Consider the following 14,183-nt stretch of genomic DNA (forward strand, 5'->3'; position numbering starts at 1 on the left):
ATATTGGGCATTTCATGTCATTTGTACCTTACTGAAACTTAACAACACGGTTCAAATTAAGTTGGGTTCTCTACGCTTTACAAGATTAGGTCTGGCCACCATACGGACTCCACCACCTTTCTCCTCATCAGAAGACACCTGTACAAACAGGTGAGTGGTGAAGGCATTCCCAGTTCATTCAACATGGATACTGGCTGAGTCACAAAGACCTCATGGCTGCACCAAGAGATCTCTCCCATCTCTGTCCTTGCTTCGCTGCCATGCACAACCATGCCTTTGGTGGACAACCCAGACGGACCAAGGAATCCACAAAACCTATAGCGTACTTTCTCCTGACAGGCCCTACACAAGATACATCCATCTCGGGGTCCTGAGAATTTCTCTACCCGCTCATCCTTCACAGTCCTCCCACCTAAACACTGTGCATGCCCTTTCCAAACAGGTACACTGCAACCTGTTTATTGGTCTCCTGCACTCTCTATTAATCCAGTGTTTCTGGACCAACGGTCATTCCCCTGGTCCTTATAATCTTTTTTTTTTTTAAAGATTTGATTTATTTTTTTGTCAGAGAGAGAGAGAATGAGCGAGCACAGGCAACAGCATGGCAAGCAGAGGCTGAGGGAGAAGCAGGCTCCCCGCCAAGCAAGGAGCCCGATGTGGGACTCGATCCCAGGACGCTGGGGTCAGGACCTGAGCCAAAAGCAGCCACTTAACCAACTGAGCCACCCAGGTGTCCCTAGTCTTTATAATCTTAAAATCAGTGACATTATGCTACAGAATTCAGAGGATCAAGGCCCCTGGCGCTGCTGCTGGCCCTGGAGAATAGACCTCCTTCACCATCAATAGCCCCTGTGAATAAGAAAACAAGACCATTTGCTCAAAAGCACTAAAGGCTGTGAATCAACAACCAACAGCAGCCCCCACTTCAGGCTAAAACAGCTCCCACTCTGGGTGACCCCACAAAACATTCTGGCATCCAGCTATAACTCAGGACCACAGAGCCCTGCAGTCTTTCCTTAAAGGCTTGAAGCAGCCATGCAAACTCGGTCAAAGCTGAGGAGCTGTCTTCTGCCATCATACAGTCCCCTCTGAGGCACACAACTCTCTTCACCCCTTCATGCCCACAAACACAGTTAATTTCAACACACACAGAGTGAACAGAATCCCCAAGATCAATGGTGGCTTAAAAAATATGGTCTTTATTGTCGTACAGCAAGAGCAATGGGAGGCAGACTGTTTCTGGGTTGGTGATTTGGAGGCTGGGGAAATGCCTTCAGAGTTTCACAAGGATGATACATCCCTGATATGCCATCCTCCTTTTCAAATCACCAACAGTCCTCTAGGACAAAACTGGGCGAGATCCATGCCCTCTCAGAGAAGAAAAATGGGGAAGGAGTAAGTGCTCAGGCTGCTCATCAGTCCTCCAGCAATTGTCCTGACACCAGGATACGGCCCTGGGCAGGTTCAAAGACTGCAGTGCAGCTGCTACATACCTGGGATTTATGTCGATGTTTGAATGTATGAATGTCAATGCAGGCAAATGGCACCTTCATGAGGGATTTCCTCCAGTGCTGTTACTCTCATCAAATAAATACCTGCGCAGTTAAGGTAGTTGTCCCATTTGAAATTTGTGAACTCCTATGACGTCAAGTCCTTCAGTAGAAGGTTTTCTCATTTTCAAGGCTTTTGTAAGGGCTTTCACGAGTTCTCTGGGGTGTGATGAGGTTAGCCTTTGGTTAGCCATTTTCCACATTCTCCACACTCACGGGCCTTCGTCAAGGGGGACCCAGTAGTGTTTTTAGGAGTTTGGACTCCTAGGTAAAGAATATCCCACATTCAGATACTCACAGAGCCGTTTCAGTATGAATATTTGAATGGTCACTGAAATGGAAGACCCAGTGAATGTTTCAAAGTCACTGTCCTCCTAAAGCCTTTTTCCAGTGTGTACTTTTCTGTGCTTAATGAGGCTAGAACTATGACTAAAGGATTTCCCACACTCCCTGCACTCGTAAGGTCTTTCTCCAGTGTGAATCCTCCTATGCTTAATGAGACTGGAGTTTTGAGTGAAGGATATCCCACACTCAGTGCACTCATAAGGCCTTGATCCAGTGTGTACTCTCTGGTGTCTGAGGAGACTAGAACTGTAAGTAAAGAATTTCCCACATTCACTGCATTCATAAGGCCTCTCTCCAGTGTGAACTCTCCGATGTTGAAGCAGTGCAGAGCTTTGGCTAAAAGATTTCTCACATTCGCTGCACTTATAAGGCCTTTCTCCACTATGAACTCTACGGTGTTCGATGAGGCTGGAGTTTTGAGTAAAGGATTTTCCACATTCACTGCACTCATAGGGCCTCGATCCTGAGTGAACTCTCTGGTGTTTTATGAGACTGGAGTGGTAGGAAAAGAATTTTCCACACTCGCTGCACTCATAAGGCCTTTCTCCCGTGTGAACACTGCGGTGTTGAAGGAGCGCAGAGCTTTCGCTGAAGGATTTCCCACATTCACTACATTCATACGGCCGTTCTCCAGTGTGAATTCTCCGATGTTTAATGAGGTTAGACTTGTTGCCAAATAATTTGCCACATTCGTCACACTCGTGAGGCCTCGCTCCAGTGTGAACTCTCCGGTGCCGAATGAGGCTAGAGCTCTGCCGAAACGACCTCCCACATTCCCCACACTTGTAAGGCTTTTCCCCAGTGTGTACTCTCCAGTGGTCCCTGAGGCTGTAGCTCTTGCTAAAAGATTTCCCACATTCACTGCACATGAAGCATCTTTCTCTAGTGAGGTCTCTCTGGTGATAAGCAAGTGTGTGTTTGCAACTGAAGTCCTTTGTGCCTTCTGCCCAGCTGCGTTGCAGTTTCCTTCCATGGGAGGACGCCCCATACTCAGTCCTCCTGTATGACGTCTCCCTGCTGGGTGGGGCTTGATGCTGGAGGAATCTCGAGGTGGCCAAGATGTCCCTCACAGGCCAAGATGTCACCTCCCCACAGGAAAAGGGTTTCCCTAACACAGAGAATTTGTAGTCCTTCACAAAAGAAGCTCTGCCCATGTTGCTTCTGAAGCATTTCTCTCCAGTGTGCTGCTCCTGGTGCAGAAGGTCTGCATCGAAATACAACTGTCCCTTGTGTGCCCCAATACTGTAGAGATTCTGTCCACAAAGTGTTGCCAGGTGCTCACTGGACAGCAAAAGGTCTCTCAAGTCCTGGCCACACACCTCACGAGGATGGGCCTTCTGGGGAGACACAACTGCCTGCAAAGTCCTGACCTGCGACGATCTTTGTACAGAAATGCTCTGCTCAGGTGCCTCGTCATCCTCTGCTCCCTGCCTGCAGCCTGAAAGCAAGAAATGCCGGTGAAGTGCACGTTGCCTGTGGTGGGAGGGGGCAGCTACTATGCAAGCTCCAGATGTGTGTCTAGCAGACCCAGGAACCAGTGCTTGGGATGGTTTGCAGGACCAGGGAGATGGCTCAGGTGGAAGATGGGGCTGCTCAGCAGTAGCAGGCTCCAAAGAGCAGAGAATGGGAGAGGCCTCATGAGGTGAAGGAGGCAAATATGCACTGTGTGACCCAGAGACAGAAGTGGTCTGCAATTTATTCCTCTGCCAACAATTTTCCAAAGCAACCTATCTCCAGCTGACACACCTATTCCGTGCAGAAGGGTGTGTCAAGTCCCAAGGAAATAGGACTGTAACCTGGCAGGTGGTTTTCTGAACTGCTTACACGGGCACACCTCATGGTGCAACAGCAGCCAGTGTGCAAAGTGCTGCAGATGGCCTGGTGAGAAAATGAGTGGGCTAGGGATCCCAGAAATGCGAGGTTAACCCCACACCAGAAGGAAGAGTAGAAGCAAGTAACAGAGTTGACAAATCGGCAAAGTGCCAAGAAAAGGGAAGAAAAGACAGAAATGAAATGTGGCCCCTGGCATCAGAATACTAGTCAAACAAATAGGCTTCTGGTCTGATGTGAATACAGCACTGACATCATCTCCTCCAGGTACCATTCTGCAGCCTTTGTGTTTTGTGTGCGTCAATGTACCTACCATGAACCACCCTGGGGTCTCCAATCCAACCCCACTCCCACAATCAGCAAGCCCATGACAACTTCATGGTACAAATTCTAAGGAAAAGACAGTTGAGTAGCCATCGGTATCCCAGAACAACTCAGCATACAACAGCCCATGGCAAAGAGAACTAAATAGTCCCCAGACAAGTCTGGAGGAGAGTTTCATGAGAATAGCCCATGGTCCATAAACATAATAATTTTGTCAGAGACAGCAAGTCCTGGCACAGGGAGGCAAGAGGAAGCCTCAGCAGAGAAAGGAAATAGACTTGGAGCATGCATTGAGACAAAGTAACCCAGTCAGGGAAAGGGCAAATAAGGGGATATCCATTGGGTTCACTGCAAGACTCCTGACCCTGATTCCTTCCCTGAAATTCAGCAGGAAGGCTGCTGCTGGGGCTGTTCAAGTAAGAAGGGTGGTGCACTGACCTCAGCCTTACCAACCACAGCACCTACCCCTGGAACTGGGGAAGGAACCTGTGGCTCATGGTCCCTATGTCAAGATAGACTGTTCCTGGGGACCAAGGGAAGGTCAGAGACTAGCTCAGGCCACAGGGATGGGGTTGAGTGTCTTACCCAAGGAGGTTATAAGTGCCAAGTTCTCCAGCATCACATCCTGGTACAGACATCTCTGAGCCTCATCAAGGAGACCCCATTCCTCCCAGGAGAAGTACACAGCCACGTCTTCAAAGGTCACCCTGCCCTGGCAGGATGGGGACAGATGAAACCACAGAAAGATCCTCTCCCAAGAACCCATATCCCTTTTCCCACCCACATCTACCCTATGCCCATCCTCCCCTGATCATCCCAACTGAGAAGAAAAACCACACCCCAGTGCCTGGATGCCGTGATGCCACTGTCTCCTCGTGGGCCCACTGATCAGAGAGTCCTGCTGAAACAAGATGCAGGTAGATGACTGAATATCTAAGTTGTGGACCTGGCACAGACGGATCCTCCTGGCCATCTGGGTTATTCTGCTGAAAACCAGGGCCCTGGCATCAATAAGGCATACTCCCTCCCCAAGTACACATTGTTCTCGAGCCTGAATTCCACAGCCACATGCCTACTGTCACCACATCTCACTGTCCCACACCACAGCAATCTCCCTGGGCTCCCCAGCACGTCACTGTTATTTTTATCACCTCCTCTTCACCCCACTGCTAAGGGCAGGAGTCCTACCTTAGAGTTATGGGGATGGTCAACACATGACACCTGACCATGGACAGAGGAGACGGACAACATTTTAGTGATCACAGATATTCACAGCCTGGAGGAGGGACACCACACCCCACACAGGCCCACATGGGGTGGCACTCTGAAAAAGAGTGAATAACCAGAAGCTGTGGAATGCAAGCTTCATAGGATTGAGAGGGTGAGGTTCCTGTAAGAGGATGGGATTGGCTTGTCTGAGTAACTCCATGGGCTGGCAGAGCACTGAAACCCATCCAAAGGGATAAGCAGGAAACGCACCTTTGATGAAAAAGTTGTTTAATTAGTAGGAGGCCTTCCCAATAGCAGAAGAGTGTGGAGGAGAATTTACACCCAGGCCTTGAGTTACTGCATCTTGCACCAGACAAGGTCCTCCTCCACCTGTGCAGCACATGACCACTCAGCAATCACCATCTTCCTCTGTCCATCCGACCCTCTTCCAAAGCAAGGCTCCTTGGTGGCCTACCCCAGGCTTAGTGACTCTCACAGATGATCACATCAGCACATACACGTGACCTTATTCCTCCAGGATGAGACACCCCAAGCCCTACCACAGTCCTCACAAAACCCTGATGGAGTTCAAATTGGAGAAGCACCAGCAGCACAGGCCCGAGTGTCATCATGTCCTCTGAGCTTCTGTGTCCTTCTCATGTCTACTCCTCCACTGAAAACCTTGGCCACCTCCCCAAGTATCCTATTCCTGACGCACTCTCCCTTCATAGCCACTCACATCCCTCATCTCGAAGTCATACCATCTTCTAAGTATCCAGTCCTAGTCCTCCTTCCTCCCCCAACTTCCTGGCACCATAACACCTTTACCACCACAACCAGAAGACTCACAACTTCTCACAACTGGGACCCACAGCTCACTCACCTGGGCCCACAGAGTAGCCAAGATGTTTTTAGATGTTTCCCTTTGAACCGCTCCGCAGAGTTCCAGACTGGTGTATCTGGCTGCTCACTCAACGCATCCACTCAGAGCTCTCCAGAACATCTCCCACCAACATCATTCACAGTACCAACTCCCTCATCTCAGTCAATGGAGCTTCCATTCTTACAGCTGCAGATACAAAAACCCTACAGATATCCCTGAAGCCTCCCTTTCACCCTGTCTTGGTCCACATTAGGAAATCAGTGGTCACTCTTTCAAAACACATATCCAGAATCCAATGACACCTAAGCCAGCACTCTGGGCCAGTAACCGTCACCTAAACTCTGACAGCAGCTTCCACCCTGATATTCCTGCATCCTCCCGCAGCCCGCAGTCTATACTCCATGTCACAGCGGGCTGGATCCTATGAAGACCTTGGTAACATCAGGTAGCTGCGCATACCCAAGCCTCGCATGACCACCAGAGGACACGCCCAACTTCTCAGGCAGTCACTCCAGGCCCGACTGCTGTCCCCTGCTCTTTGCTCTCACCCGCCAAAAAACAGAACGGTGCGTTCCGAACAGGTGCAGCTGAGTGTTAACTGGGGCGTGCGCACACTCCGCTACCAGTCCCCGCATAGCCTTGCACGCACATTGGTTGCCAGAAACGGAAACCCCTTCACAGAACTCCTGGCGCGGGCCTGGGGTTTCCCCAGGGTCCCCAGACTCAAAACTTGGGGAATGGCACTTAAGATCCCGGGACACAACAGTGCAGAAGACAGGCGGGTGGGGGTCGGGTCAGGCCACCTTCCACTCGTTCGTGCAGCCTCTGTAAGCGCCTCTGATGCCGCGGGAACTGGGGAGAGCCCAGCCCTAGACCAACAAGACCCGGGGTCCACCGGCTCAAAGTTCCCTATACCCTTGCCCGGCCCTGAAGACCGGGAAGGCAGCAGCTCAACATCGCCCCTCACCACGTGCCCCTCACCGGAGCCCGCTCCCGCGCGCAGCCCGCCGGCGCTCACACACGCCGGGTCACCCCCGACTCCCTGTCCCGAACACCGGGGCCTGGGCCGCCAGCAGGCGCCCCGCGCTCGGGCCTTCGGGGTCTGGGTGGGGGCGGCGGGGAGGGTGCGGGGGACGAGCGCTTACCGGAGCCGGGTCCCTGGGCGCGGCCGCCGCCATCGGACTCCGTGAGCGGAGAGCACCGGGCCGGTGGTCCCGGTCTCCGCCCCGGCGAGGGGCAGCCCAAGCCGCGTTGCCAAGCTGTGGATCCGCGAACGTGCAGCGCGGACAGAGCCTCCTCTCGCCGCTTCTCGGTAGCGTTAAGTCAGTATGGACGCAGAAAGCCTGACCCTCTCACCCCGCGCGCAAAACCGACAGCAGCTATGATGGCCACCATGCGGAAACAGCCGGAAGTCTCACCCGCACGGCACGCGCACGCGCGGAAGAACCCTTCTGAAGTGCTCATTGGACAGCGACGCTGTCGCTCGGCTCCGGGCATTCTGGGCGGTGTAGTCCCCACGGCTCTGCGGCCGGGAGTCGGGGAGTCGGCGACGTCCTGCGGCGAAGGTTGGGCGTCTGGTGGGAGTGGTGTTGGGAAAAGGCCGTTGTGCGGCTTCGCTTTTTTTTTTTTTTTTTTTTTTTTTTTTTTTGAGAGCACGTGATCGTGTTTCTTTGCAGTGCTCTCTGCAGCCGACCACCCAAGTGTGTGCAGACATTTCGGACCCAGGGAAGTCAGCATAATCCTGGAGGCTAAGGATGTCGCTCTGGATCCTCCCAAAAGCCACAAACCAAACAGACACGTTATTCATAGTGTCCGTCAGACACTGATATGTCCACGCCTAGTGGAAGCTAATAAACATTATCTTTTTTCAATTAGTGTCTCATAATGGTACACTGACTACTGTGTCACCCCTTAGCAACAGGCAGGTGGACAGACCGATGGCACTTAAGCTCCGGACCTTCTGCGTAAGGCCACAACACGCCACCCCACCCCGCTTTCCAGGCAGTGTTCCTGGGGTTTCCCAGATCGCCTTTCCCAGACACCACCATACACGGGCTCACCCTCACTGTGATGGCACTGAGGGCCCTTGGACAGGAGTTCACACTCCCTCCCCACATGCACATCACTCTTCCTGCCACACCTGTCACAACTGCACTCCCACAGCCACAGCCCCTTGCTGTCCTACTACTTCATAATCATCTCTGCCTCTCTGATTGTTAATCAGCATATGCTGCCTAGGAAATGTGTGGCTGATTCAAACAGGACCAAGTACTATCCCAGACTCTGATGTCCTCACGACAGAGGCAGCCTTGTCCTAATATGGTCTCCCTCCCTGTAGAGGGCACTCTACAGACACATGCACACTTCCCCTTTTCTGAGGGCCCCCACTCTTTTCATGAGAACCTAATGCTGATGGGCTCTCTTGAGGATTATCTCATTCAACAGCCCCCAAAACAGTGTGGACCGACTATGATTCCAATTTTCAAAGGAGGAATCTATCTCTCAGAGAGGGTAAGGGACTACCACAAGGCTGCTCAGCGGTGTAACCGCTAGTTAGGTTAGGTTACACTGCCCTGGACCCACTCACCTTGCTCCCTTCTGTTCTTCAGCAGAAATCTCCCAGGACTTGGGCTAGGATTCCCAAACACCTCACCTGCCAGATTGTCTATGAAGCCTGGGACCACCAAGTAACCCCACCCCAACATCTCTCCACATCATCAATGTCACCTTAGACCATCTGTTCCCTCACTGCTATTGGCAATAGTTCCTCCCCATGGAGGGAGGAAACCTAAATATGGCTCCTGGGTGGCCCCTCCACTCTGTGCCCCCATACTAAGCTATCACCCAGTTATCACTGTCACTATTACAGTTTAGGCCCTGAAGGACTGAGAGTAGCCACTGAGACCTTCACATATCCCTGCCGGCAGCAATTGCAGGAGACCGTAGTGCTTACAGCTCTTCCTCACCATTCTTGGCAAATTGCAAATTGTTCTAACAATGGCTGCTAACCTGCTAGAAATTTTCCATTGCTCCCATAAAGCCCGTAAGCCTCCCACCTTCCTCTCCCAATCAGACAGGCTTCTCGGCCCTGGAGACAAACATTTCTGTGTAAAGACTTCTAGGCTCCAACTTGCCCCCCACCCCCACCTGTCAATCTTTAAACCTGTCTGAGCCTCCAGGCTGTACTTAAGGTATGCACCCAACTTTCTGCTCTGACTCCCACCAGCCCATCACCAAATATGCAGAGATGGGATAGGTTGTTTTCTCCAGGCCAGACTATCTCCACACCCATTCCCCTCATCACACTTGGTCCTTGGAGACTGTACAATTCTGTGTGTTGTTTGGGCATCCATATTGCATGCCTGTCTCACAAGTCTCTGTATTTGTGCATTTGTGTTGCCAAGCTGTGGTGAGGTCTGAAAGGGTCCCCAGTGCAGGAGCTTCTGTCCCCATGGAGTTGGGGGTGTGTCACCATCCTGGCACGTGGTTGTTCACCAAGTTCTCCAAACTGTGTGGTATGACTGATCACTAACCCAATCTCTAGCTCCTCTCCACTTCATGGAGGGTGGGGCTGAAAGTTCTAAGCTCATGATTTGGTCTTCCTGGGACCAGTCCCCATCCTGAAGCTATCCAGGAACTGCCTCACTGAAACGGAAGACATTCCTATCACTCAGGAAATTCCAGATGACTTAGGGGTTCTGTATCAGGAACCAGTTAGAAGACCAAGTATTAAAACAAAAGATGTGGGACGCCTGGGTGGCTCAGTTGGTTGGACGACTGCCTTCGGCTCAGGTCATGATCCTGGAGTCCCGGGATCGAGTCCCGCATCGGACTCCCAGCTCCATGGGGAGTCTGCTTCTCTCTCTGACCTTCTCCTCGTTCATGCTCTCTCTCACGGTCTCTCTCTCAAGTAAATAAATAAAATCTTAAAAAAAAAAAAAAGATGTTTTGGGGCACCTGGGTGGCTCAGTGGGTTAAGCCGCTGCCTTCAGCTCAGGTCATGATCTCGGGGTCCTGGGATCGAGTCCCACATCAGGCTCCCTGCTGCTTGAGCAGGGAGCCTGCTTCCTCCTCTCTCTCTCTCTGCCTGCCTGTCTGCCTACATGTGATCTCTCTCCTTCAAATAAATAAATAAAATATTTTAAAAAAAAGATGTTTCTATTGCTCTCATCACTTAAGAAATTACAAGGGCTTTAGGAGCTCTGTGTCTGGAACTAGGGACAGAGACCGACATATATATTTTCTGTTATTTCACAACCTGCCTCACAGAGGTCTTTCCAAACAAAATCTTTCCCTTGTACCAAGAGGTATGTGCAAGAATATTCACAGTAGCAAACCCCTGGAGACAAACCAGGAAAGAGAACAAATAAATGTTCCTCTCCACACAATGGAGCATTATCTGCAGCCCCATAGTCCTCTTATGGAAGCAGTGAGAGAAATGTCACAATTTACCCCATAGAATACCCCCTTCTGTGATTCAAGCCATTTTCATATGTACCTTCCAGTTTGTCAGTGTAATTGAGCCCAGTTTCCTAGCAGAAACCAACTCACAAATACATTCCAAGTAACCAGCACAAGTGCTGTTGCCCCAGCTGTGCACAGAATCTTTCCATTTCCTCCAAACTTCCCTTTCAAAGTAGTTCTGCAAATAAGCTCCCCATTCCCCCATACCTTCCATTTCTGGAAGAAATGAGCAGAAATCATTTGAACTTTCATGGTGTTTGTCAATAAAATAGCATTCTGAGACTTGCGGTCATGAATCATATCAGGTGCAGTTTAGCTGTTAATGTTTCCAGTGTATTGCAGAGATGTAACATTTAAATATAAAGGTTCCCTTTTACAGGATAAGACCTATTTCTGGGTTTCTGCCTCTGCTTTCTATCTTTTCACGCTCATGTGGCCCAGTAAAGACAAAGGGTGAGGACAGGGGAGCAGGAGGGAAAGCATCCCTTGACCACTGGGAGCTGCTCTTGGTGTCCGATGGAAGAACGTTGCTGGGTTTTAGGAATAAGTACCAACATTACACATTTGTGCATTCATGCAGCAGACTCTTTGTTGGCTACCTGAAATCTGTAAGCCACCTTTCTAGGCACATGAGATACTCTAGTGAGCGAACTGAGAAATTCCTCCCTCACCTCACGTTTTAGTGAAGACAGTACACGGACAATATAATGAGGAAATGACACGTTCTAAACAGGGAAGTGCCATGGAAATACACGCATCTGCATTCGTATTTCTACGTCATTCCACTGGAGCTGCACCTGAGGAAGCTCCTGGTGTGGAAGGAAGCCCTCTGGAGGCCCTCTTTTGGTGAGTCTTCAGGTGGCGGTGGTAGGTCGATGACTGGCGGTAGCTTCTGTGACAGAGGGAGCACTCGTAGGGCTTCTCTCCTGTGTGGATTCTCTCATGGGCCAGAAGGTTGGTTTTGTGGCTGAAGGATTTTTCACACATGCTGCACGAGAAAGGCTTCTCTCCTGCATGAATCTTCTGATGCACATGTAGGTCTGACGCTTGGAAGAAGCCTTTGTCACACTCAGCACAAGTAAATGTCCTCTCGTTCTTATGTCTTCTCTGATGGGCTTGTATCTGAGAGAGATACCTGAAGAACCTAGGACACTTTTCACATCTGTATGACTTTTGTGTTTCACGGAATCCTCCTTGCTGTCCCCTACATGGGGATTTCCCCTCAGTTCTCTGGTGGGTAGGAACAGGCTCAGGGGTGACCTGGACCGGCTGAGAGAGAAACCCTGGTCCCCCCTCTGTAAGGACATCTTGATAGAAGGGTCCTTCCAGGGCCCCTTCCTGGGACCCGGATGTGCCTAGAGCTGCTCTTCTGGAGCTAAGCGGATTCTTCAAGGAAACACTGTCCTCTTCTCGGATAATGAGAAGGGAAGGTATTTGACTGCTTTGACTGGTAATACTGTCATTTATGGGATAAATGTTGTCGCCATTTTCTTTAGCTTTCTCTCCTGTGGGGGATAAAGTGACTTGGTGAAGTCGTGCCCAAGAAGGAGCTGCATGAATCCCTCTGGTACCTCGGCTTACCCCACTCACCTTGTCCTGTTTCCAGGGAAGTATCTTGGGGAGTCCAGGAGGGTGTCCCCATGTTCTCTTCTGTTGAGGTCCCTGCTGACAACTGTTTCGTGAAATAAACAATGACTTCTCTTAAGGGTATATTCTCAGAAAAGAGGGCTTCTTGTCCCTGCATGTGGATGTGGACCTGTAAAAAAAAAAAAAACAACAAAACAACACCTCATCACTATGGTATATAGATCTGTTGAGTGACAGAAGCCTTTGTCGCTTTGACCTTCCCTCATGTGGCTTTCCCAAGATCCCACTACCGCATGCTGCCACATCCACTATTCTGCCCTTATCCCTGCTGGCCTTAAAGTTCATGGTAATTTCTAACTAGTGTGTCATTTTCAATGAGAAAAGATGAATACTCAAGATTTCTTAGGGAAGAATGAGCTTGTGTTAAGGCATTTCTCCCCATTCTTGAGGTTTCTGCTCTACTGTCAGTTTCTTAGTGAGTCCTCCTACCATCTCACTGGTTAAAATTAATTAATATGTTGGCTCTTCTATGTCCTACTGAACAGATGCCTATAAAACATCTGCTCTCATTTTGCTTACTTAGCATGGCAAAGGGTCTCTTTGGTGAGAACTAGTAAGTGGGTCTACAATAACTCTTCCTTCTCTACTCCCGGGAAATTACAACAGGCTGTACTTAATCCTTACACACCTCTGACCCTCAGGACAGGAGCTGAAACCCTCTACTCACTAATCCAGGTGGCTTCATGCCATCATCAGTCAGATCTTCCATGAATTTCTCCAGGTTTCTGCCACTGGCATTCCATTTCTCTTTCAACATGGCCCTGTCACTGCAGTGGCCATTGATCATAAACTGTTCCAGGACCAAATGAGAAATAATTTCATCCTTGCTGTGTTTTTCTGGCTGAAGCCATGAGTGAAATAACTTATAGAGATTTTGCAGTTCCTGCCTTGCACATAAGTTATTATTGTTTTGTAATAAACTGAGCTGAGTCCTCGGGAACTCCCAGATCTCCTCTTCCTCCTGAATGGCTTGTCCTTGACAGGGTTTATGCTCTAGGTTTTCTGACTCAGGATCATTCCTAGATGGTTCTCCCTGAAATGAGATTCTGAGGTCTAAAGCCATCCTTAATAGGAATTCTCAGAGAGATTCAATTTCAGATATTCAGTTCCTCCTGATTTGTTTCTCTGGAAGTCTGTTGCACCAGCTCATCAGTACCTAAAGAGTGCAAGATAGAAATAGAAGAGATACAGAACTAATTACAGCACAGGCATAATTTTAAAAATTCAGTTTCAGATAAGTTCATGCATAAATTCTACTAGACATGTAAGAAAGAATGCTAATCTTACACAAACGCTCCCAGAGCATAAAAAATGGGAACACTCTCCTTTTAATGAGTGTAGCAACTCCCTAATAATAAAAGTTTATAAGTACATTAAAGAAAGGTACACTACAGGTCAAGATCTTCACAAATGATAGGTGTAGAAATGGAAAGCAAAACATTTGCAAATCAAATCCAATGACATATATAGAAAATAATAAATCACAAAACAAGTGGGGTTTACCTTCTTTTTTTTAAGTTTTTTAAACAATTTATTTATTAGAGAGAGAGCACATGTGTGGGGAGAGGAAAGGCTCCCGCTGAGCAGGGAGCCCAATGCGGGGCTTGATCTGGGATCATGACTTGAGTGGAGGGCAAACATTTAGCCTACTGAGCCACTCAGGTGCCCCAACTGGGGTTTACTTTCAAAATGAAAAGTTGGGTTAAAATTAAAAAGTCAATTACCACATGAATAGAATTTAGAAAAACACAATATAATCATCTCCTTGGATATATTAAAGGTGTTTAATGAAAGTTGGTGTTCATTACCAAAAGATATTAGTAAACTGGGGATAATGAGAACTTTTTTGATGTCATAAAGTATACGAAATATACCCAAACTCATCCTTAAATGTTTTCCCTTTAAAACTGAGAGATGGATGGCCACTGCCA

At 49.2% G+C, this 14,183-nt stretch overlaps 2 protein-coding genes across 2 annotated transcripts; both read right to left on the reverse strand.

Moving 5' to 3' along the window:
* Positions 1 to 1,174: 1,174 nt before the first annotated feature.
* LOC309852622 (uncharacterized protein) lies at positions 1,175 to 7,464 on the reverse strand. Its single transcript, XM_082709673.1, has 4 exons — positions 7,287 to 7,464; positions 4,889 to 4,947; positions 4,635 to 4,761; positions 1,175 to 3,333 (listed from the first exon to the last, which is right to left on the reverse strand). The coding sequence occupies exons 3-4, from the start codon at positions 4,666 to 4,668 to the stop codon at positions 1,925 to 1,927; spliced, it is 1,443 nt and encodes a 480-aa protein (XP_082565799.1). The 5' UTR covers positions 4,669 to 4,761; positions 4,889 to 4,947; positions 7,287 to 7,464; the 3' UTR covers positions 1,175 to 1,924.
* A 91-nt stretch (positions 7,465 to 7,555) lies between these two features.
* On the reverse strand, positions 7,556 to 13,315 carry ZSCAN4 (zinc finger and SCAN domain containing 4; the record flags this gene model as incomplete). The annotated part of the gene is made up of 4 exons (XM_082711122.1): positions 7,556 to 7,695; positions 11,403 to 12,110; positions 12,196 to 12,361; positions 12,920 to 13,315. 4 exons carry the CDS (start codon positions 13,313 to 13,315, stop codon positions 7,556 to 7,558), a joined length of 1,410 nt encoding a protein of 469 aa, XP_082567248.1.
* Positions 13,316 to 14,183: the final 868 nt, after the last annotated feature.

The sequence above is a fragment of the Mustela nivalis genome, assembly GCF_964662115.1.
Source record: "Mustela nivalis genome assembly, chromosome: 18".
NCBI lineage: Eukaryota > Metazoa > Chordata > Mammalia > Carnivora > Mustelidae > Mustela > Mustela nivalis.